The sequence below is a fragment of the Ostrinia furnacalis genome, unplaced genomic scaffold (assembly GCF_004193835.3).
Source record: "Ostrinia furnacalis isolate ACB-3 unplaced genomic scaffold, ASM419383v2 OfSCF2054, whole genome shotgun sequence".
NCBI classification, from domain to species: domain Eukaryota; kingdom Metazoa; phylum Arthropoda; class Insecta; order Lepidoptera; family Crambidae; genus Ostrinia; species Ostrinia furnacalis.
In genome coordinates this window covers 1,014,820-1,040,901 of record NW_021132293.1, presented here as the reverse complement: position 1 = coordinate 1,040,901, position 26,082 = coordinate 1,014,820, and the positions used below count along the sequence as shown (strand labels likewise).

The window sequence follows — 26,082 nt, the reverse complement described above, 5'->3', positions numbered from 1 at the left end:
ACAAAGTCAAAAATCCAAACTCCATACAAAAACCACCGGTTATCGTTATAGTTACAGTCAAAGATAGGTGATGCAACTCAGCCTAAATATTTTATAAAGCACAATAATAAAGGTAAATCGAAAGCTCTTATCATAGTTAATTCCTTGAATAAGTATAAAATTGAAACTAAGGGAACCCTTGTCAAATTATAAAGGGAGATTAAACCTCCACTTGGCGGCCACGTCTGAGTTTATTGCTTTTAGTTCGCCTTTATACGGATAACACACTTAGATACAATAAAACTGATACATATAAATAAAACGTTTGATATAATATTTACTTTTTATAATTGCCTATTGAAATAAAATGAGATGTTAATATGTTAATTTTATTTTCTAATTATGCTTAAAGTATTTTATAATTGTTTCAGATTATGGGCCAGTGTGATCAATCAACATAAACAGCAATTTAAGGAAAATCATATCTAGGTACTTCTATTACTGTTTTTATAAGGTTTCATAATGTTTCATGGCTACAAAAGCAATTTTAGGGTTAGTATTAATGAGATATAAAATCAAATGTCATCCTGAAACTAATCTGGAATAAAAAAAATATTTATACATAATAACTGTACAATAATAAATCTACGCAATTACAATTCCCACTTGGCTGGTTTTTCTTACACAAACTGTTAATTCCAGCTACATTCTTTTAAAACTTGGTCTCCTTAGTTTCTCTTAAACGAACCAACTTCATGTTACGTCTGTAAGTACAATAAACGTGGCTGGCGTATTGTACATTATTTTCAGGTTGTTAACTTTCGTCGTCTCGTACAAGTTTAAAGCGAGATTTATTTCAAGTTACTTACCTAAAAACTTGTCTTTTCGCTTTCGCTTTTAATCTCATAATCTTAGAAACTAAACCTTTTAACATCTTGTCCACGTTTTATAAGTTAGGTATTAAAAACACAATTGTCTGTATTTATTATTGGTTTTTTAAATTATAACGTCGTTGCATTTTTACCTGTAATTATGTTTTTAATCGATTTCTTTGCTCAGTTTCGGTCCAGTTATCATGATGAATTGTTTTTTAATGGATAGGTAACTATTTATAATTACAAAAGTAAACACAATCAACACGTTTAATAATTTAATTATTGCCTAAACCACCGGCTGCAGTACCTCGAGTGCAGTCAAAAACATGTAGATCCCAACTAATAATATTATAAATGCGAAAGTAACTCTGTCTGTCTGTTACGCTTTCCCGCTTAAACCTCGCAACCGATTTTGATGAAATTTGGCATAGAGATAGTTTGAGTCCCGGGAAAGAACATAGGATAGTTTTTATCCCGGTTTTTGAAACAGGGACGCGCGCGATAAAGTTTTTCTGTGACAGACAAAATTCCACGCGGGCGAAGCCGCGGGCGGAAAGCTAGTGAAGTAATATATTCGCAAATCAAGTCGTAACTAGCGAGTCCTCGTGCATTGTTATGGCGCCACTATATAAATTGCGATGCCATCTGTACGGGTACTTGAGAGCTCGGGAGACCTAATATCACCAACCAAGAGTTTTAGATCTAAAGGGGAGACTACACTAGCTTTTATTACCACCAAGTTTGCTAAGGGATAATAATCTGGTAAAGTTAACCCATTGAAATAAAAATACCGTTGCTGTATTTTCCTATTGCGAGCGCGAACGCATTTTCTTTTTAAAATTTTCAGGCTGATGCTGAAAGAACTCATATTATTTGTTATCTACAAATAAATGAACACGTTCCGATATCGTATTTATTGCCTATCATGATAAATTCAGAATAACATTAAGGGAAATGGGCAAAAACTTTAATACTGTGGCCCTGGATAGTGCAAATGCTTTATTTTGACTACGATTAAAACGAAATAATTTCACAAAAAAATAGGTTTTCCTTTCTTTGTCTATGAATATTAATTCCAATGCATAAAATATTATTGATGAATGATGAATTAATAAACTAAGCACTGTAAATCACGGTCGCACAACGGAAACAACGTGTTGTACATATTTGGCTTTCATTTCCGGGATTAAGACTACCTAATAACATCGAGTTCGGGACATGGATAGAATTTGAAATTGCGCTGTAAAATATAGGAATAGATTTGACATGTGTCCAGTCAAATTAGACATGAACCCTGCAATAATTCGCATACAGCTGAAAATTGGTACGAATGTTCGGAGCACCATTATGAATTAACTGTGAAAAGTCCCCATCGATCCGACATGTGCTAAAAAAAAAATTCAAGGTCAAACTTAAAAAATACGGGTTTTTGAGATTGTCAGCCAAACGGTAAGTTTTATCACAAAAATATGTATGACAAGGTTTAAGACCATACAATTATCTATCAAAATTGTCTATACACTTTCTCCTAAGAGTCAGCGTTTCTGAGATTCGATGATCCGAAGAGTCAAAAAAGTGTTTTCTTCGTAACGGTCTTACACATAAATCCAATGTGATATCGCCTCGTGCCTCGACTCAGTATTGTATCATGATGTGTTGTCGACGTCGAATATAAAATGATCAACCTCAATGTCGTCTGTCATCTTTAACTATCGAAAAATGGGTGCAACTTTGACGAAGGATTGCACCGTGAGTTTCTAAGATACGAAGTTTTCCTGTCTATTATGTTTAAGAGCTCTCATATGCACACGTCACTACTCTACTTATAACTCTATGGTCACTCTTTTAGCCCGACCAAGTTAGACATTCCATTCCAGGTTATAATAATTCACATAGAGCGGAAAATTTATGTGAATGTTGCGAACACCATCCTAAATGAAATGTCAAAAGTCTCCGACGATCCGTCATTTAAAAAAAAGTTTTCGAAGTCCTAAGTTTTTTCCATTTTTTGGCCAAGTAGTAAACTTATCATAAAAATAGATAAAAAATAATAGTAGATTATAAAATTATCTATTAAAATTGTATTTACCCCTTTTTCCTAAGAGTCACCGATTATAAGGTAGAACGATTCAAAAAGTTAGTTAAGATGTTCTCGTTATACGCATATGTTTCCACAACACCTATGATGGTTATTTGGCGCATTTTTTTTACCAGGTTTCCCCAGTAGGCCTTTTTTAAGATGTATTTGTTATCCTGTTCAATTCAAAACTATTTTAATAGAGTTGAAGTTGTGGACTTGTGGAGTAGTTAACAGAATGCGAATTATTCAACTTTTTGCATCGTTACCACATAAACGGTGACTCTTAGGAAAAAGGGGCAAAGACAATTTTAATAGATAATTTTATAATCTACTACTATTTCTTATCATTTCTTATGATAAGTCTATTGTTTGGCGGAAAAATGCAAGAAACTTGGACTTCGTAATTTTTTTTTTCAAATGACGGATCGTTGTGGACTTTTGACATTTCATTAAGGATGGTGTTCTCAATATTCACACAAATTTTCAGCTCTATGCGAATTATTATAACCTGGATTTTCTGACTTGACCGGGCTAAAAGAATGACCATAGAGTTACAAGTAGAGTAGTGACGTGTGCATATTATGAGAGCTCTTAAACATAATAGACAGGAAAACTTCGTATCTTAGAAACTCACGGTGCAGTCCTTCGTCAAAGTTGCACCCATTTTTCGATAGTTAAAGATGACAGACGACATTGAGGTTGATCATTTTATATTCGACGTCGACAACACATCATGATACAATACTGAGTCGAGGCACGAGGCGATATCACATTGGATTTATGTGTAAGACGATTACGAAGAAAACACTTTTTTCTCTCTTCAGATCATCGAATCTCAGAAACGCTGACTCTTAGGAGAAAGTGTATAGACAATTTTGATAGATAATTGTATGGTCTTAAACCTTGTCATACATATTTTTGTGATAAAACTTAACGTTTGGCTGAAAATCTCAAAAACCCTTTTTTTTTAAGTTTGACCTTGAATTTTTTTTTTAGCACATGTCGGATCGATGGGGACTTTTCACAGTTAATTCATAATGGTGCTCCGAACATTCGTACCAATTTTCAGCTGTATGCGAATTATTGCAGGGTTCATGTCTAATTTGACTGGACTATATTGAAATTCAATAATAAATAAGCTCAAACTTTTGTGTTAATTATCACCGTTAATTATTAAAATTATTGGCATTTAAGTCTCATTAAAATTTATTCTTTCAGTCTTACAAAAATAATTTGGCACCGCTTAAAATACTGCCTCAGAATTTATTTAATTTTTTTGTATCTCATGCCTCGTTGAACCTTTATACATGTCTAGTTACTCATCTTCCATCAAACTTCCATCACAACTTCCATCAACGATACAAACTACTTGAAATAACATTTTGTATTGTTATGAATACCTACCCAATTCCCGTCTTACAGAGTTACATAATGCAGTGAGCATCTAGTTCACACCAGGCTCCGCCTAATGCCTAAGCTGACTGGATTTGTCTAACAGTATTAACAGCCTTTCATGACAGGTCACTTGTGTTCTATCTGGGTCACGCTGCAGCCTCGGCTGGCCTATTGTTGAATCGATATAATGTTCACAATGCCTATTCAACTCCGCCACAACACAACACCCATATTTTATGAGCTTATTTGCTTATTGTTTAATATGATAAACACTGTTACATAAGTTATTTATATTTAAAGGACTTTGATTTAACTTACCTATTCAGTATGACACGATTGCGAAACTACGAGTATATAAAGCTAAACGTAATCCGTATTTTTTATTATGAATGAATTAAAAGCGAAAATAGTGCATTACATAAACGTTTATTTATTTTCAAGCTTGGTATGTACATCTTTTTAATTATGTATTGTATAAAAGATGTAATTGCTTTCACTTCTTCGGATCTCAATTGATTGAGAATCTGTTTAGCATTTTTTTTTTCTAGGAGATATACACCCATTTTTAAATTCGATACGATGAAAGTCGTTCAAAGTGTCAATACGGTATTTAACAACATCAATAGAAAAGTTTTCTAAAACTTTCTTTACATTGACACTGATATCTAGCGTTTAAGGTGATTAATTTCATCCTAATTAAAAGTAACGCTAATTGAGTTTATTCTCCGTAACGAATTATACAATACCAGTATTCGAGTGTTCGATTCCATGCCAAACTCTTAACAGGCACTTTCCACCAGTTGACGATCGTTGTTAAGGAAAAATGGCGTCGATTAATTACAAGTCGCTCGGAACGCAAAGATTAGTCTTTTCATTATGCAAATAATATTATTGGTAGGTATGGTCTTAAGTCAGCTTTGTAATAACGGGCCGCGATTTGGATTTGATTGGATTACGGATTAAATTGTAGGATTGTGCTTTTGTTATTGTTTTGCTAAAGTGTGTTCGACTTTTTTTGAACAAAACACAACAGTCGGCTACTGTGCATTTTTCTTGATCACATTTGAGATTAAAAAGCGAAGTAAAAGCTCTTAAACGTCTAGACTTGCAAATACATTGTCTACAGTGTCAAATAACTGTAAGTTTAATACGTGCTTTTATTTTAATTTAGACAACGCCGGACCATATTTCGTGCGGACCTTGATCTGTCGCGATACAATTTTAATCAAGCGTTTCACTTTCGAGCACTATAAAGTTTCAGAGTATGGTATAGGTGAATTATTTCGTCCAATTTGAGTGAACAATGCATTCATTGTTTCTTGCCACGATTTATTTGCCGCTTTCACTGCGAAACGAAAGTTCTCGCCGTAGAGGCGATGTGTATCGGGAGCTTTGTTATGTTTCTTGAGAATAAGTTGGCTGGCTCCGCGCGGCCGAGGGCCGAGGTCAAGATGTCTTTGTAGCCTTTTTTCAAACTGGATCTGGGAATGTGTACGTGCAAGAAAAGGCAATCCAGAGATACTTTAGTAACAGATCATTATGAAACTGAGGCCAACATAACATACACTTCAGACATAATTACCTAGATACTACCTACCTATTACTGACACGTGGCTATTACTCGTACAACTGTCAAATTCTTGGTTAATCCTATTTGGTAAGCTCCCAGGGCTGCACTGTCTCACACACTTCCATACTTAAGCCCCACCTAAAAATTGATCATTTATTATTCACTATGAATTACGAGAGTTTCCCATTTTTTGCCTTACGAGGCTCTCATGGCCCTTTATTTATTCAATGCGACTCCTAATTCAGCCATACAAAAATTACAGTACATTTTCATTATGGATGGCAAGAAAAATGCATGTTAACATTCTTAACACGTACCACAATTTCCGTGAAACATTTCCTGCAATAATTAAGGGAAAGCTTTACAAATTTTATACACCTAATTAATCTCAGCGGGCACATTTTCATATCTTACAGACCCGGTAATGCCTACGAATGTTATCTATCACTTGGAAATTCACTCCTGCGAATTTATGTGGTGAGCTCCCCATATCTTACTTTCATTAATTCCAACACGATTCCTTTCAGCACTAATTCTCTTAAAAGGTCTCGATCGAGGGAGCTCCTTCAAAGTTCCCACAAGTATTCCGCATTTCATCCTGTTCTGTAGAACTTGTGATAGTTCAGCTCTGTTGAAATAGTTAAAAAATTCTCATCACTTCATATGAATAAAATATGCTCTGGAATACAAATTATTCTCGCTTGGTAATAATATGGTAAACGAGTAAACTGCACTGGGAAATGTTGCTGCTGCAAAATACATTTTAATCATACTAGATAAGGGTGTTCCAAAACAACAAACAAGGCATGTTTTTGTGACGTAGCTGAACTAGGCATGTTTGTTTACGTGGGGCGGTAAAAGTTATTTTGCAGCCCGCCTAATCATAACAGGGAAGGCTTTCCCATATTTTCGGCTCTACCGCTTGTAAAATTTGAACTAGCATCACCCTCGCTTATTGAAGGGGCCGCGCGGCGGCACTCGTCTTTGATACTTGCCTTTTGATGTTTGCTCTGCGAGGCACAATGTCACTGTTTATCTGCACCTGAAACTGCTTTGCGTTCCATCTATTCGCAAAATAGACTTTTTAATGAGATCTCCAAAGATAAATCATCTCATCGTAAACGTTCATGTTAAAATAAATTCGTTTATCAGTCAGTCATCTTTGATGACTATGTTAACATTAATGGACCATATCCTGGTTTTGTTACAGCTAATTTACGGGACAAGATTTGCTTAATGTGATGGAAATTACTCTTCTGTCATTTGCTCTATCAGCGAGCTGGTGCTGGTCCATGACATTATAGATAACGATTACGAGCGGACTATCAGTGCTCCCTTCGTTACGGGACTAATAATTAAGTAGTAAATGCATGTAACAGCTATCAAACAAGTNAGAGATACACTTAAACTTTTGTCGAGATCGTATAACTCAAATAACTTCAAGCAGTTGAATGAATCACTTAACTATTTGTTTTCAGACACACATAATGGAGATAATTGAATAACTTTAGTAACAGATCATTATGAAACTGAGGCCAACATAACATACACTTCAGACATAATTACCTAGATACTACCTTTTTTTTTTTTTTTTGCGCAGGAAAATACTTTGCGTATACCCGCCGCCTCGGGGGAAGCGACGGGTTATGTGGGACTCCCTTGTCGGGTGGCAGCAATAGCGGCTGTCACCCGACAAGTATACCCACTAAAAACCTGCGGTGCACCCTCTGCGNAAACAAGCACAGCTTCCGCCAGTGGCCGGCCCGTCGCACGCACATCTCGACCGAGGACTATAAAAACTTTTACTATCTCGCTCTACGTGCCGCCTTTGATATAACGTCTTACTTTACGACAGCTGAAAGCTTATTTTCAAAGGAAAATCGATGTACAACTGTCGATATAAACTTCACTGCTTACTCAGCTTTATTATGTTGTGAGGTGTTAAATTACATCCCGCGATTGGAAACTACTGAAAAATGCAGGCAGGAATGACTTAATAGTTTGTAAAACGTGTACTATATCAAGTCAAGTAACATAGTGAAAGAGCTAGGAGGTTTATTACAAGATATAAAAACTGAAATCATATTGTTTGAGAAATAAGCTTGAATTTATGTGTACTTAAGTTACGCTCTACTGAATTTCGCTGTATTGTTTATAGGGGACTGTGAAGTGAAGATAAAAACAAACAATTTCCCTTTGTGTTTTGTCCGTTTAAGTTTTTTTTTCCTGTTATACTAAGCTGTTTGTTGCATTACGTGCATATTTCTGGTCAGTTGAGCGCCAGCCCACAATCAGATTGCGGAGGGCGCGCCAGCCTCGCGATAAGGGAGGCGCGGGAGTCTGCTCTCTAAGGCTTGATTTACATTAATAGACCGCAAAATTAATTGGATTTCAAAGGATAGGACTATTAATTTAATTGCCCCTAATAGAAAAAATACTTCAAGCATTATCCTACTCCAGATTATTCAGAGATCTGGTTTTTATAATTAAGTAATTGTATGTAAAGTGCTTTGGTGATCGTGAAATCGTGATCCTCACAAGGTTTTAGACGGATGTATCTTTAACGACCGAGTGTTGCGAATGTACGTACCTTCTTTACATAATGCGGTTTTGATGCATTGTAGTTCTTGCCATAGCAGCATTATGTGGGTATAATACTTATAGAAAACTGCGTTTTGTAGCAAGTAGTTTTCAAAATTCGCAAACAGTTTATTGATGTGAACCAGTCTTTAAATGAAGCGCAAGAGCCGACCGCAGTAATGAGGAAGCGCAAATAAGCGCCAGCATTGAGTTCCAACAACGTTCATTTGTACCCTATGCACCAGAATCAACTCGCTGTTTGTTTTGGTTCGTAGTCTCCAGCCGGTTTATAAATAGGGATAATACCGTAAATGTCCGTAGTTTTTGCAATTGCTTTTTACATTAACCAAACAGATTTTTGTATTGGAAATGAAAAAACATGATAAGTAAGCTTATTTGTCCGTAAACATGTGGACTAGTGTAGGTAGTAGTTAGTGTGTTAAAGAGTCTGCTGTAGTCAAGCTAATAGCAGGCATTAGTAACATCAAAGCAATATTTTTTTGTTTCATTACCCATTAGAACACTTTGACTACCTTGGAGACTAAAATCTTTATTATAAATATCTGGTGGTAAACTGGGATAATATGTCTTTCGTTGGTTACTCTATCCATCATTGTCATCAATAATGATATTACCGAAGGAACAATACTTTGCATAGGCATGAAGATATCACCCGATATAGGCCATCCGGAGAGCCTGACCTCGGCCTATTTCTCGTAAGCCGTAGCCAAGGATGTTGCGAGGTTCCCAAATTAGATATTCATAAACAAGTAACTATCTAACAAAACAAATTAAACTTCTAATTCCTAAAACTGGATTTCAAATAGGTAAGTAACTGTGTAAAAGTTTAAATAAATAAGTTACCTACTTATCCAATGAAAACGTTTTTGAAAAAGTGATTTTAAGTAAAAACAAATATATTTTAAGACGTTTATAGAGCTTTTTGAAGCTCCCTGATGCTGAAACACTTTTTAGCTCTGAATCGATATTGATTATATTGTCTGATTAAACGTTATTTACCTATATTACGACAGGAACATTGTATAGTTAATGTACATAATATTACGATTTATGTAACGCTAATACCAACTAAATTAAGGCTTCAACTAATTCGATACGATGATCCGATTTCAGATACGGGCAATTTGTAACATTAAATTATTTGTACATTAATCGCCAACATAACATCACAAAATGGGTGCCGTCAGATAACGAGCAATTCAAAATATTAATTGAAGTCGATCGTGTGGATCAGTCGGGGTCACATGGCCGTCATTGGTGTGTCCCGATTCCGTTTAAATTTTATTTTTCAGCCACAGAGCGGTTTAAAAACGAGCAACAGACGAGCAACAGGAGCTAAACTGGTTAACACACATGGTCGGGTCTAATAGGCCAGCCCATTGTCGGTAACTAGGGCACTGCACAGCAGGACGTGGCTCGTGAGGGTTAAACACCTTTCACACCGGCCTTTGTTTTAGAATACGAAGCCGGATGCTTAGAGACACATATGATTTATACTGCAAATGGTTTGGTTAAAGTAATAGTTTGTGGCTTTGTGGCTCTAACGAGGTCTGAAGGTTTTAAATAAGATAATATTTTTGTCGACTATTGTTTACTATCATTTTTAAATAAACATTTTATACCAAAACGGTATAGTACTCGTACTTCGGCGGAATTTTAAGTATATCTCCACATTTGAGAAAATTAAACATAAGAACTCATGTAACATTTTATTGCTACGAATTTCTCGCAAACTAACCTAATAACCCAAGTAATCCTTATTATATTAACACATAATCCATTTAACTACTTGAAGATCGCTTTAACTTGGAAGGAATTTAGACAGACTTCTCAAACTCTACTTCACTTTAGTTTAATTTAAATCGCAATTGAAGCAGCGGTTATTATGACTTTTGTATGTAAGTACACATTCACTATAAAATTATATAAATTCCAATTTTATATAAATCTGTGTCCATTATTTCAATGATTATTCAAAATTAATCAAAGTCAGTTAATCAAACCAAGATTCCGGAAAAATTATAGAGTAATATACCTAAATAATATGTTTTCAGTAGAGTTGAATTGTTGTACTAAATGTTACTGATGTTCGTCAGTAAATTATTAACATATCCGCACTAAATATGCGGCAACCGTAACTTCCTGCGGCAACAACGGCCCGATTCCAAGTTTCAGGAACGACGATGGACCACTTTCAGCAAAGCGAGCATGTTAAAGGCTTCACTCAACGAATAGTGGGGATGTTACTTTATAGTGGGTTTATATCGAATGGGCACAGGATGTAGGTCGCGTGCCGGAGATGCTTTTGTTCCGACTGCCGCTGTAAATTATCTACATTCCTGTTCTCCTTCATAACTCTGTATCGAAACAGAGTATGGGTCGCAATAGAAATGAAAAAATATTTTCCATTGTTGCACCCGTGCCTATGGAATTGAAAACGTGTTTTTATAGTCGTTTGAACTACATATTGATCTAGCGGCGGCGATGTTTATTTTGTAATCGAGTGCACTGAATTTTTTCGGTTGGGATGCAAGATTTTTTATAGTGACAGTGGTTTTTTACGAAATTTTTATTTACATAACATCGCATTTCAGCTGATTCGGGTGTTAATATTTTGTTTTGTTATGAAATTAATTTGATACTTGTTGACTAAACAGCTAATAAATAATAATTAACATGCTTAACTTACAATATGTATACGAGTAATAATAACACATTTTAATATTATAAAAAAAAAATTCACACTTTAATGTAATAGGTATTAATTACAACAGCCTAGTTGTGTGTAATTGATGAGCACTCAACTGTAAAACAAACAGCCTGAATTTTATAAAAACGACATGTAAGAGTCATAAAAAATGTTATACTCACGTTACGCGATGCTCGTTATACAAATATCATTTTAAATAAAAGCTCATAAAATTACCAGGACATAAATTGTCTCTTGAAAATATCTAAAACATACTTTGCTTGTAAACGGTTTATCGCCCGAAAGGCCGACTTCAAAACTTGGTGTTGGCTGTTTTGTTGGCTATAAAGTGTTTTATTACAGCCACAGGTGTGACGTGAAAAGCCGCAATTCCATGTGATCGTAAACGGGCTTTTATGTGGCAGATCCCGCGGCCCTAGAATCGAACGAACTCCTAACAGTGCGAACCGATTCATNGGTAAACTCATGGTAGAGGCACAGATTTGACAAGCGACTAGTTCGCAGACTGGTCACGGTTATTGGGAAATAAGCTTGCGCAATGATCCGCAAATAGTTAATCTCCCCAAATACGGATTATTTTGCATTATAGCGTGCCCATCATGGTAAATAGTTAAACGGCCAATAAAGTTAATTCCAGTCGCAGTTTAAACCGACTGACAGTCACTATACACATCTACAATGCGCCTTTCCAAATTTATACATTAAGTACAGCCTTACGTTTGTAGGTACTGTTACTCTCTAAAAATCCAGCTACCACGTATTGGAAGACGAGGCAGGTCCACTCTGTGGAGTGTGGACCGACGATCTGGTAAAGGTCGTGGAACAAATGTTGTTGCTTATGATGTAAACTATCTAGTCCTGCGAGGTTACCGGTGTTTTACAAATAACCCTGTATTTATTCATATAAACCGGTACAACCATTAAAGCCACTTACCTACTGTGGTTTTCTCTACCTATGTTCCTCTATACTAAACCTTTGAAAGCTTTGAATTTTTTCACGAGAATTTTCGATGAAAACCTGAATTTTTTTATGTTGGTGCTCGCATCGTTTTCAGTGATTCGATGAAAGAAATATAAAAGTTGAATAGAGTGCCTGACTGAAGTTGTAGTGCTTGTAGATCAGCGAGATGCTGAAAATATTTATTTTGTTAAATCGTATATTATCCCTACCACTACTTTTATACAAATACTTATGTACTTTCAAACCATTTATATCAATTATTATGTATCCAGTGTTAATGATATAAATATTCAAATCGATTTATCTTTGTTACAGGAGTCTGGAATGATCCAAACTACTAAACAGTACCGACCTCCTGATCGGATGTCTAGGTAAGACTTTAAACTTTTGTTTAATTAACGTATGAGTATTTATTTTTTTCCACACACATTTTCACTATCTTTACTGGTACTTAAAACCTAATGCGATAGCATAACTTAATCTACTTACTTAGTATAATTACTTACTTATTAATCATTAATAAAAATCGTGTGAAAATTTGAGAAAAGTGAAATTAAAATTAACTGTAGCTTCTGATGACATTACCTAACTTTGGCAGAAAGAAGCTAGGTATTATTTGTAAATTGAGAGCACATTTCGTCTGTGTGAAATGTGTCATTAAAATGCCTTGAACCGCCCATGCATGATAAATATTTTAAGTTTGTGAAATGATGTCTCTTTTGAAATCAAAACTTTAATACAATAAGAAAATCTTTGCCACGATACGCAATATCAGGCAAGGTGCGGTCCCAGGCTCTTCGTAACATTTGCATGAGGTTTGTGCAATTTTTGTTTTTCACACAAACATAATGGAATCCGCATTTTACGACTTTGTGTACCTATTTTCTTTTATGTCAGTTTATGCGCAAGGTTTCCCATGCTTATAATAAAATTATAGATAGGTACGTATTATTTTTCAAAAGATAAATCAGAATCATGTACATACAAATACTACTTACTGTATATTACGTTACTTTATGAGTATAGGTTTATAGAAGGGACTTTATTTTAATTTTAAATGTGTAAAAAATACGACACCAACTGCGTAAAAAGCGAACTCAAAAGTTAAAAACAAGATGACTTTATTTTTGACGATGAAATTAGATGAATACGATAAGTAAACATTTGCCTTTGGAGGCATGATGCAACCATCTTCACATGAAGTTTTTACATGATGATTCGCATTCTAAAAACTTTTGCTCACGATACAAAAACTTGATGTTTTGTGAATGTTAATTTCATACACAATTTCGACGTTGTATCAGCGTAAATCAGCGTGTATCGTACGCTCGCGTCGACAAGTGCAGTAATGGCCGGATCGCGTGTGCCTCCAAATTATCACTACTGCGCGATATTACTTGCCCAAATGAAAGCCCGCGACTAACCGCGCTTGTAATCCACTTAAAACTTCATATTTTTCTCTATGCCTAATACATGTTTAAGTAATGAACATTAAAAGTCACGCGAGATGTTAAAAAGCAAATTGTTACATTAGAGGTCCGTTAAATTTTAATGTCGTTAAGGACGTTTGAAGATTACTAATTAATATTAACTAGTTAACTATACATAAAAATAGAGTGGGCGTCTGCAGGCACAATAGATTAACTAATTAAGTAGTAGCTGATTGTATCTTAAAGGATTTGGCACGTTCGGCATGACATCATCATCATCATAATTCAATTCATGAATCCTAAAAATATTTGTGTACATGACAGACTGTTTTAATATACATACATAGAGAGCTAAACAAGTTAGACAACTTACTCGTTCCTACTAATACTCGTACCAAGTTTAAAAGCTCTTTAGCTTCGCGCATATTTCGCTTAATTTAAATAAATCGTTGGGCAAATAAGTTATTTTCAGTGTAATTTGGCGAGACGAATCGCTCCAAAGTTTCCTTGAAATTTATCGGGGCTCCTCATTGTGTACCTATCGCAGTGGCTGTCGCAATTTAGACGCTGCGAGGCTTCCTTCGACGTGAAATATTCTCAACTGGTCATCTATCAAGTGCTTTCGTAAATAGCTCGTTGATTAATTCGTTAAACTGCTGCTTTTGTCCGGAAAGCGCGCGAACACAATGACGCGATTATAAATCGTGTTGCAGCGATAAACGATATTTTCAACAGATTTTTATACGGCACCGGTGACATGATATTTGTGTTTCATAATAAAATATTTGTATTTGTATTTATTTGTATTGTATATTTACGTTTATTCAAAAGACCTTTTAGTTTATCTTTTACCCGTAACTTAACAAGTTTAAATAGTTAACTTACATGATTTCTTTAGAACGCAGTAAAGAATATAAATAGAAGTTCTAGAATATTATTTTCCTTTTTAAATTTAATTTATTGCCTTAATTAACCACTTGAAAATAACGGCTGTCTGGCCTGGTAGTTTGCATCGTACCGGGAGCCGCAGGTTTGAATTCCACTGGAGGCAAAATTAGATGTCAATATGATTATCACGTTACCAATCGACGCTACCAATCGATCAACATGGAAAGCATTGGGGGAGGCCTATGTTCAACAGTGGGCGTCCTATGGCTGAAATGATGATGATGATGATGATTATCACGAGCGTTTGTCTGGCGTTATGAACTTTTATATCGATTCATATGTATTGAATTGAATATCCGCTGTCTAGTGCTGGAACTGCTTTGTTTCAAGCTAGTTAATAGGTGTGAAGCGATTCATAATTAATTTATATTAAAAAAGTGTTAACACGGCTTTGTTCCTGATTTCTTACATGCGTAGATTATTTTGTTCGTGCAAGGTCAAGTTTCAAACGCAATTTTTCATTGAAATCCCCAGAGAGCACGATCAGTCTTCAGCGGAGTTGGTCTTCGCGCGTAATTACAGCGATTAGTTCGAATTTATAAGTGTATTTTTTGCGGCATCACCAAATGACGAGAGCGGTTAATATAATTTAGTGAATCATCTATCTAATAAATAAGGGTGTTTCCGTATTTAGTGGGTGTAAGGATGCGGAAAAGGCTCGTGAGCGTCGACATTAATGGATGGACTGGTTTTTGCAGGCGGCGGGCGTGAGATGGCACGCGCGGGCATGCTGCACAGGGGAAAAAATGGAGCAGAGTGAGTATTTGGCCTTTACTTGAACCCTCCACCAATTAGGGGGTGCCGTTTCTACTGCGTTGTGTTCGGCACTAATTTACTACGCGTACAAATAATACAGATTTTTCGCAGTCAATACTTTTCAATCAACGAGCTAAGTTAACGACAGCATATATCAACCTAAACTTTGTAGCACCTCAATCAGTTGTGGTACAAATGCTATTATAACAGACATGTGCTGCCGACTGTGAATGATTATTATTAGAATTAATGAAAATATATTTTTAGGAATCAAAGTTCAATTGTTTGATAATGGAAAGGACTCTGTGTAATTAGCTTTTACCGCAGATAAACGGCATCCTCTAATACACGCTGCTCAATAATGCTGCGCTTAAATCAGTGTTTCGATTTGCCACTCGCATGCTAATCGACCATTATTGCTGCTAAACCAGCTAGTTTACACTGTTATATTGAATTTAATTTTAACAGAAACGTGTTCTGCGTGTTACTTGTAATATTATGTTTTAGCCGTGACATAAAATTAACAGCTCGACTAAAATTATATACCTAACTAAAAAAGGTTCTAGCAATTTTACTAACGACAATTTAATATAGAATAATCTACGGTTTCATAATCCCTTATGAATTAGGAGAAGACTGTCCGTTTATATTGTTGTCGGTAATTCCGGAGGAAAATGAGCATTGTCCCGAGCGGCGAGGACAAGAAATAACATAATATTCCACAAAATTGTCGTCCTACGTCCGTCCGGCTTTCTCAGACTGACATGATTTAGCACTTAACCTAATTGACGTATAACACACATGTACTTACAGGTTAATGTTTCTTTAGCTTGCATTAAATGTGACCGATCTCGCTACATACTTCTAACGTTAGCTGTAGATACCACGTCAATATTGACGTAATTTTGAATAGTTCAATATTTACTGGGTAGTAAAACTTTAGTAGTCATCTATTATACAACCCTTCTACAACACGTGTTCTCAGAGCTTATTATACCGGCATAAATAGAGATCCCAACTAATATTATAAATGCGAAAGTAACTCTGTCTGTCTGTCTGTCTGTCTGTCTGTCTGTCTGTTACGCTTTCCCGCTTAAACCTCGCAACCGATTTTGATGAAATTTGGCATAGAGATAGTTGGAGTCCCGGGAAAGAACATAGGATAGTTTTTATCCCGGTTTTTGAAACAGGGACGCGCGCGATAAAGTTTTTCTGTGACAGACAAAATTCCACGCGGGCGAAGCCGCGGGCGGAAAGCTAGTACATGTATAAAACAGAGGTGGCGCAGAAACTCGCACGATTGCCCTTATCGCAAAGTACTTAGGGCGGTGGGCGCGCGAAGGGCGCGGGCGCGGGCGTCAGGTGCAGCCGTGAGAGGGCAATTACTTATTTTAATATTTTTAATGTCAGCCCCCACGGGTAGCCGGCTCCTTTAACTTTCAAATAAAGCTGTTATTCTTCAAGTGTCATGATACTAATACAGTTACAGAAACAAATTCTCTGGTGTAGCAATATTATAAGTATGTCAATTTCTTCGGTAACTTATTATTTAAACTGAAACAGGAAGCTTAGTAAGCTTTGTTTGTACAAAGCGGAAGTTTTTATTGTATCTACAAGAAACTTCCAAACAAAAACTGTTCAAGAAACAACCTGCACATAAAACAAAGGAGGTCGATTTCAAGCGTGTCTTACGAATGGGGCGGATAGTCGCAGAGCAAGTTAGTTGCAGCGCGTGAGACCCGCAGTGTGCCGTGTGCGAAGCCATCCATCTTGTCGCGTCGAACTTCGAACCGACCCGAGCTCTAGGGCCCTTTGCTGTGGTCGCTATACATTAGGGAATTTAGCACGGCCAATTTTCGAGACTCAGACAGGCATACTACTTCATTATTCAATAGCTTAATATAAACTGACGGATTTCAAACACGCCCTCTGAAAGCTCTACCACGCTGTTATATTTAACAATGTCTACTGACTACCTACAACAATTCATCTTCGCTTTGATCCGTAGTGTGCATTTTCATGAGCATCCTAATATTAGAATTTGGAAGTTAAACTATGTCTGGTTAAGTACGCCCTCTAGTTGGTGCAACTTTATCATTGTTCGGAGTGCCCGCGCCGAGGCCGCTGGTGTCCGCTGCCCCTTCCCCGTCCTCGCCGCATTTTCTCACCTCACTCGCACTCAACCGCCTAGACTAACTTTAAATTGTTAGTTGCAACTTCTCTTTCCACTCGGGTGAACTTTATTTGTTCATTACATACCGCTTCCAACTTCTGATGACAGTTTTCAGGAATACAATTTAAATATTTCATTAAGATTGTTATCGCGGTCTGGCGCGCAGCGTTTGGGTACTTTATGAAGCACGTGTATTCATAAGCAGAAAATGAAATTAATATTAGTTTATATGAACTCCGAGAACCACATATACTGTACTAGTGTTATCACGGGAATAATGTATTCCTATACCAAATTAGGGCCTAAATGTTGCGCGCGGCGACGTGTTGCCAAGGCGGGCGCAAACGTGAACGGTCTACTGGGAATACCTACGATATTTGATTTCGTCTCCGCCGGTGATCCGTCACTCCCAAGGCCTCTTACTACACGTAATAATACGTTACAGTACACAAGAGGTATAGCTACTCCATATAGCCGACGTTATAAATGGAAGCCGGAATACGGGAGCCTATAAATATGCCCATCGTATTTGGATGGTATTCGGTTGTTTTAGTGCAGTATTCAGCAAACATCAATCCAGTGCAGTGTAATATAGTCGGGCAGTATTATTTACGGTCGAGCGCGGCCGTAAATCAGTATCTTGCTTTTATACGTAAGGAAATAGCTCATAACTTTGATTGGCCTCTTCGGGCCACAAGGTCGAGCCTTCGCACGACCTGATTGTGTGGGTCAGAGTGGATCGTCAGACACTCAAAGCATTGCTAGAAATAAACTGTTAGGCAATAATATTGTAGGTTCATTCTAAAACAACAAACTTTTTCAGTTTAAAAATTACTGAAAAAAAATTAATTTAAAAAATTTAAAAAAATGGATAGGTGGTTTACGAGTACAAGTATTACAAGGCACGTTATTTTCGGTATATTACGCATCGAATTTACCTATTTAATTTATTTGTTTGTTTACTTATGGCTCACAAAACAAGTTACAGTCATATTTAATTAGATTAACACTGGTGTTATATAATTTATCAAATCGTGTCATCAACGGAACGGAACGTCAATTTCCTCCACCGAGTCTTACAGGCTTACAATAATGAAGCTTCAGAATTCGCTTTGCTTATTCTGTCTCACAACAGGAACACCTAAAATTAGACGTCTAAAGTAGTTCCGAGTTAGGTAGGTCAAAGTAATTAATTTAATTAAGACTGCCACTGTTGTTGTAGAAGTAATTTATAGATACTTTACTAGAATTAGTGGGAAAACTGTAGTGAATTAAGTAATCAGATACTCTATTAATTTGTCTGTATTTTTATTTCACAGTAGGCTCTGGTTTTGGACAAAAATTACAAAATGGACAGAAATTAATCAAACAGACGCCTCACTTTTCGCCCAGCTCTTTCCTTCCCTCTGACCGAGCACATGTGAATCGCCCGCACCATCTTACTAAGTATAGACAATTTATCCCGATATTGATACGCGGCTCCTTGAAGAAGGGTTCCATTATAGATTACTTTCAGTCGTTCAGAAGTGGGTTAGTGTCCCGTAAAAGTTTCCGCGAATGTGGTCCGGCGGCCATTAGGCGATCAAAGCGCCCTCTAGCAGAGGGTCCTCGCGGGCTCTCGGAAAACCATGCGTTTGTTTTTATCCTCTAACTCAATTACCGTATCCGCTACAGTAATTATGGCCGTTCTTACGGGGCTTTTTAATGCGACCCATTGTGCTACTCGACGTTTTACGAGTAGATATTTGTAAACCTATGTCTGCTAGCGGTGACAGTTCTCAGTAAGGTAGGTGAGGTGTAATTAGTATCAGCTCAGTTGTGTTTACTTGTAAAGAGACAATACCGTATAATCCCTAACTTTTACAAATAATTAAAAATACAAAGGGTGTTACTTTTCCTAGATTAAGAAAGACACAATATCTCTGAAGACTGTTTATTTGCTTATTTTCCTTCTTTTTCTTTCTTACTCGGGGAAAAAAGGTCATACAATCAGATAAACATAATCAAATTAAGTAAATAGCCACCACTTATGTATAAGTGGCTGATAAGGTTTTGGATTAAACTAATCACAATGATGAAGTAAATTTTTTAGAATGATTTAATTCAATGATTTTCGGCTAATAACTATTAGGTATATTACTATACAAATACCTACCTACTAAAATTATTCTTTCAAGTTACCAGATTTTTTATTTGGTTTATAATTACGCCAACTAGTTATGTCAATGTTGTTATTTTTGATACATACATGAATATCTTCAATCCCAAAATTATATTTAGGTCACGAATCACTAATGCCTATTTTTCTAAATTTAGGCTTAGCTGCCCGATTAGTGACGTACCTGGTAAAGCCAAATGTCAACAGAAGTCACGAGCACGAGCTCTTATTATTGACATATCGCGTTCCGGCGTACCTACCTCGTAATACCTCCTGAAACGCTATCGCGAGAGCACACTTTACAGTCGTGGAAAATCAGTTGTCAAACCGAACCATTTTGCTACGGGTGTTGCACCGTGCACGTATTTTGAGACACAGAAAAAAAAAACAAACAGAATCAATTGTTCATTATTTACCTTTATATCAACGGTCTGTAATAAATGAGTAAGTACGACTTCCAAACATGACAGAAATAACATTGGATCTGCTATAAATAGATCTGAAGGGTACCTTTAACGTACTAAAAATATCGAATAACCTTTAAAGCATTGTACATTTTAGCTAAACTTAGTGTTAAGTATTCAGAGATTTTAACAGTCGGCTGCATGGCTATTTACAGTCTGCCCCTTTTGACGTATGCACAGCCAACTTTGAACGAGGCATGCAGCCTGCAGGTGTATTCACCTCTGATTTCTAAGAGACGAAAATAACCACGACGTCTTGTAGAGTTGGAGATAGGTACTGATGAAATTAGTTATTGATAAAAGTAATTAAGTATTTATAATGAACATTTTAATGTTTATAAAAATGACATAATAAGCAATATTAAACAAAAAAAAATCCTTTTCCACCATACATAAGTTATGTTTACATGGGTATTTTATCCGCTCTTCAGTACCAATGAGCTCAAGTAGGCACCTATCTGGGTAGCGCTATTAGCAATTTACATACGTAACCACTTCAACTTAGCGTAGTGACCCTTTACCAGGAATGCACTTCATCCAGTCAAGTGATACCAGAGAATGCCAGTCTCGGTTAAAATATTATTATGAAACGATATAAATACTTTACTTTCGTAAAAAGTCGTAGTTTGGCCTGCATGAAATTCAGTTTTTCAAAACAACTAGTATAATTTTGGACACTTTTTGCTGTTTCAAAATAAAAAAGGCTTTAAGCCTACTTCAATCGGATTCAATTAAATACGACATACAAAACAAAAGATCAATAATTGCCCATTCGCTAAAGCGTAGCTCCTGCCGCATCTCTATTATTTTGTTTTAACGATAATGGATGTTGCTGCAAAACAAAGGAGCCTACGTGACGTGTTATGAATTTGGCTAATCCAGCGCGGAACGTAACGTAGGGTGCATAATTTAGCGTTTAATTTCTTACTCCACATTCCACACAAAACAAATACAGCAAACGTATGAACGTAAAAGCAGGCGTGTGGAAAGTTCATAAGCGAGCCTTCCTTTACGTTTCACAGGCGCTAGTAAACTTTATTACTGTATTCAATTTAATATAGTGTGTAAATTAAACATGTTATATTACGCAGTCAAGTTGGTGGCTTAAAATAATGCATTGTCAAATGTGGCTAAAGTTCAGTTTAGCTGTTACTTACATAATAAAATTATTGTTATTTTAACTAATATCATTTAAACTGTAGTCCATAAAGTTTATTTCGGTACATTTCACAAATGCTACTAGTGAAATTAAATGGAGAGTCCTATATTCTGTGGTGGCTGTAATGATTTAATGATGTTACCGCAGATGGAATGGATATTGTTGATTCGCACTTAATGGTTACCCAAGCTTTATCATTTAATTATGGTAAGTGTCGACTTATCAGCAATTTTCACTCCTACACCAAAACTATTTTGAGCTGCACCAGTATTGGATTAGGATTTAGTTATTTTAAACACAGCCTTGAATATTGACGATCGTTGAGCAATTAAATCAGGCTTAAAGGAGCTTTGTAACTTCATAGTTAACTTGCAAGTTTTAATTACTTTAATAACATTCCGCTTATCCCCCGTGTCGGGTAAGGTATCCGTCATGTAGTGTGACGGCGACGACAGGAAATGCAAATTTCGCCGACTCACCCGGAAAGCAATTACTGCCGGGCCACCGTACTCCGTCTCTTGATAGCCTGCGCTTCATAAATCTATAAGAGGAGATAGATTGGACCGTAAACCTGAAGTTTTTGAATAAAAACTGAGACTATTTTATCCGTAGTAGGTTAAAAATGTTAAAATTGAAATGATGAAGTATCCAGTTTTTTTTAACGATACGTTATAACAAAACAAAAATAGACTTCTCCAAGTCAAATAATATAAAAACTTATGAAGATAAATGGAGAACGCATTAAGATGTTAAGATAAATTAGTAAGTAGGTACTTATTTTATATACTCTCTTACTTATATCTTTTTCAGTCATAATAGAAGTATGATTCTGTGTCTGTTAGTATTTAGTAGGTTTACTATGTCACTCACAACACATTTATTCAAAGGTACGCTGGTGAATTACAGTCAATTTGAAAACAGAGCGCAAAATCTATGATCTCTTGGAATCATCGTTTCCGAACGATTCCAATTCCACCACCATGGCGTACAAGTGATTTCCGTCGTATGATGGCATTTTCGTTATCAATTACTGTATTGGTACGGGTGTTAGCATACATTTTGCTATATCTATGCTTAATTTTGACATTTTCTCTTCAATACCTTAATCGTAGGAAACTCAGTCACTGTTATGTTGTGACAACCTCTTTTTAAAGGTTAAGTAGTTACTATAAAAAGTGTGAACAAGGCAGATAAGTATGATCACGTTTTTATCGTATATCATAATGGCCTTTTATAGGACATTCTGATGCAAGTACATACCAAGAACTACCTATCTAATATCGCGTATAAACTTATCATATAATTAGGTAGAGGTAACTTTTTACATTGTTCATTGCGTAGGTGTACATAGGTACTCGTAGGTTGGTTATTTTAGTTTTAGTCCGATTTAATTTGAACCTGATTTATGTTTTCGTACCGTTTTCAACAGGTTGTTCATTAGAGGTAAGTTATTTAATACTTTAGACTGAAAATAACTTCTTATTTCCACGCTTACATATTACATTCGGGAAAAGGAAGCTTTACATAGGCCAGAATCACAGCAGCTACGCGTTTTCATAAGGTCGCGACGGGCGAGATAGAAAATAAGGAAATTTCTGTTTACACAGAAAGGAAAAGGGCAATAAAAATCTAAATATTCGCTGGCAGCGAGGGGTTGGTCAATTTGTTTAGGATCTCAGATGTTGCCTCACTTGACGACGCCGATGTGCGTACCCTACTCTCCTTTTGTACTCCCAAATAAGCAGCCATGTTAAAGCGTTATACAAATACCTATCTTCTGTAAGACCATACTTTAACAATGTGTACTCGAACTTGGACTATAATGGATGAACATATTCTTAATGAATAGATGGAAGTTATCCGAATATGAATGACGCAGCGTTCGATGTCGGATGCGAGGCGGGGAATCGAGAGACAACTTCTGCAAGTCTGTGTCTGGCACTCAAGTCTCGCATATTTGTCGTATTACCACAGAATAATAATAAGTACTACCACAGAATAATAATAAGTACTACGTACAGAAGTTTTACTTCGCGAAGGTATTTAAAAAAAAATATGCTCAATGTTATTAACAATATGGTGTAATTTAGCCTGTCTCAAGAGTCAAGCACCATTTTGTTGACAAACGTCAGTGATCGGCACTGCGCCGAAGCTATAGGGCTGACTTCGGTAAAATGATGTGACGTGAGGTGCCAAACTGCGGAAAATGGCGGAGGAAATACATGATTTATCATGAATAATATTAACTACTTATTTACCTCTCAATGTCTTGAGGCAACTTAAAAAAGTACATTCTATGTTTTTATTATTATTTAGGCAGTTAAATACTGCACAGTATTTAGTACACCATTTTCTTTATTTTCTTCCATAATACACAAGAATACGCGTGCGTGAGTCAATGTTCGCTCGTATGTGAGGCCTTGTCGAATAGTATCCTGTAGGTGGGCCATCGTGCGTGTTTTGTTTTCGATGTAAACTCGCGGAGATGAACAGGCCAGTACCTCTAGTAGGAAAAACTTTCGAGTTCGTTTCGTTGCGTATTCAAAGTGTCATCGAAAAATTTTGTATATTATAGCCGCCCTAGGGGGCGCTGTTTAATTTTTCATACAAAATTTTTCGATGACACTTTGAATACGCAACGAAACGAACTCGAAAGTTTTTCGTACTAGAGGTACTGGTATTACACAGTGTGTGTGTAAGTAGAGTTGTCTATGTATTCATAACAAAGCATTTACCCAGACGGTGGCTGGTTTACATAAGAGCTAGTTCTTGTCGCACCACACATAGATTCCATCTATCACAATATGTCACGCTCACCTTTATTGAGTCGATAAAATTCTATGAAAGTGATGTAAAAATATGCGTAGTGTGTTCCCCTCACTTGTCAATTTCCATAATGGAACGACGGCTTTTCGCTGACCAGCTGTTATTATGCTGTACACCTACATAAGCCTTTAATGTTGATAATGTTGCGCGAACAATGCTGAAAGCTATTGTTACGATCAAAATGTGGTTTGTTTGGCGATTCAATCAATTATTAATTTAGGCGAGTCATTAGAACGTTAAACAATTAGTTAATGCTGTTATTGTTAGCGTAGCCAATTTTGAATAAACCTAGGTACACTACCAGCCGAATGAGATTTTGTAAACGGATTATGTACTGTGGTTTATCTAAACCTAATCTAATGCCCACCAACTTTACATGCCATTTTGGGGTAATTCTACTGGAATTTAATAAGATCAACGTTAAAATGATAAATGTGCTGTCAAGAGGGCGGTATCAACGGTCGACAAAACATTAATTTATGTTTTGTGTTGAATTTAAATCTGCCTGGATTTAATGTTTTTATTTTCCTCCCGCCTACGTATATTTTCAATAAAGCCCTCTAATTTCATGAAAAAACCTATTTTCGTTTCAAAGAAACTCATCACTGCTACCAATATATGATTCCTAAAACAATAGCCTGCGTAATATTGCGAATATTGTAAGCATTTTACGCAAGTTTCTGTACCGTAAAGAAAGCTAATAAAGTTTTGTTATATTGTTCAGAGCCGCCTTTTTCGTTTTCCACTCGGATGATGTTATTTAGCGTTAACGGTCGGATCGATCGGGAAAGTTGTGCAGCCTGGAAGGTCGGAGGTACGGAACCCGCAGCCGGCATGCACCCGACGAAAGTGAAGGTCCCTCCCCCACTCGCCTCAGAACGAACCGCAGACGTCAGGGAAAGTCCTCCAGAGAGAATCCTGACATAATATTGATATTATTACGGCGGGACCGACGTACCCACCCCCGCACTTTTGCATTAACATCTTTTGTCCAAAGTCACGATCTTTTTACGATGCTGCGAAATATAATAAAATAGCCCAATATATTGTCACGCACTTCCTCGAAGGGGGAATCCGAGGCCTTTTGAAAAGTTCAACATTCTGAATATAAAACCTTCAATGTTGGGTTGATCCTATATTTGTAAATGCCAACGTATCGGCACACTCAAATATGAGTTACTTCTAAGAAGAGTTTTCTTAAAGTTTTTGAATTTAATATTCATGGTTGTTTATGTCATAATGAATGAACCTATATGGTTCGCTACATGATCATTTGATCTAGAAAAGATTATAAAAGAATCTTAACTGTTCAGCCTCGTCATGCAGCTGAAAAATAATATTTGAATTATAATTTTCCCTCAAAAACTATATTCAATTTAAAAAAAACATTACTGATACCGCCTAAGCGCCTTACAGACCGTGCGAGTTTAAAAAAATGATTTTAATTTCGCTGCTGGTAATTTATAAGTAACTTACGCATGTAAGAGCACGGTAGTTGTGGCGTAATTTGTGCTCTCTCGCTAACGAGCAGGCACTCGAGTGGCGCATCGTCCCGCAGACTGCATGATATTGTGCGATTTGTGCGCATTGTTATTGTGCGTGCCGCGTTCACAACGCGCGATATGACAGTGGGCCCATTTTCTGCACATCAGCAGCAGCATTCAAAGCATCAGTCAATGCTCGGACATAACTATACCTACTCGACACAAAGACTCGTGGCAAGCGGTGTAATAATAAAACAGTGCATATCACGTTTTTTCTTGCACTTACGCTGGTTATGGGTGACGACGTAGAGGCAGGCATAGCGTTGTTTATTACGTAATAATGAATAAAATATTGGCGAGTGTGCATCTCTAATTCAAGAATTACCAATGGCCCCACCTGCCACGAGTCTTTGCGTCGATATGTTCGTATTAAAAATCGACGCTCTGAGTTCTGACCTATAGTATTGGTCTAAATACTTACTAAAATTCGACCCAGTCAAAGCCTTAATCTAT

General features: G+C 36.5%; 1 protein-coding gene across 1 annotated transcript in view; it reads left to right on the top strand.

The window, feature by feature from the left end:
- Positions 1 to 26,082, top strand: part of LOC114354501 (uncharacterized) — a 98,121-nt gene that overhangs the window by 26,772 nt on the left and 45,267 nt on the right. Inside the window, exons 2-4 of the mRNA XM_028306901.1 lie at positions 411 to 468; positions 12,487 to 12,542; positions 15,248 to 15,305. Coding sequence (XP_028162702.1) covers positions 15,262 to 15,305 — 44 coding nt within the window. The 5' untranslated portion in view covers positions 411 to 468; positions 12,487 to 12,542; positions 15,248 to 15,261. The remainder of the gene's footprint in view (positions 1 to 410; positions 469 to 12,486; positions 12,543 to 15,247; positions 15,306 to 26,082) is intronic.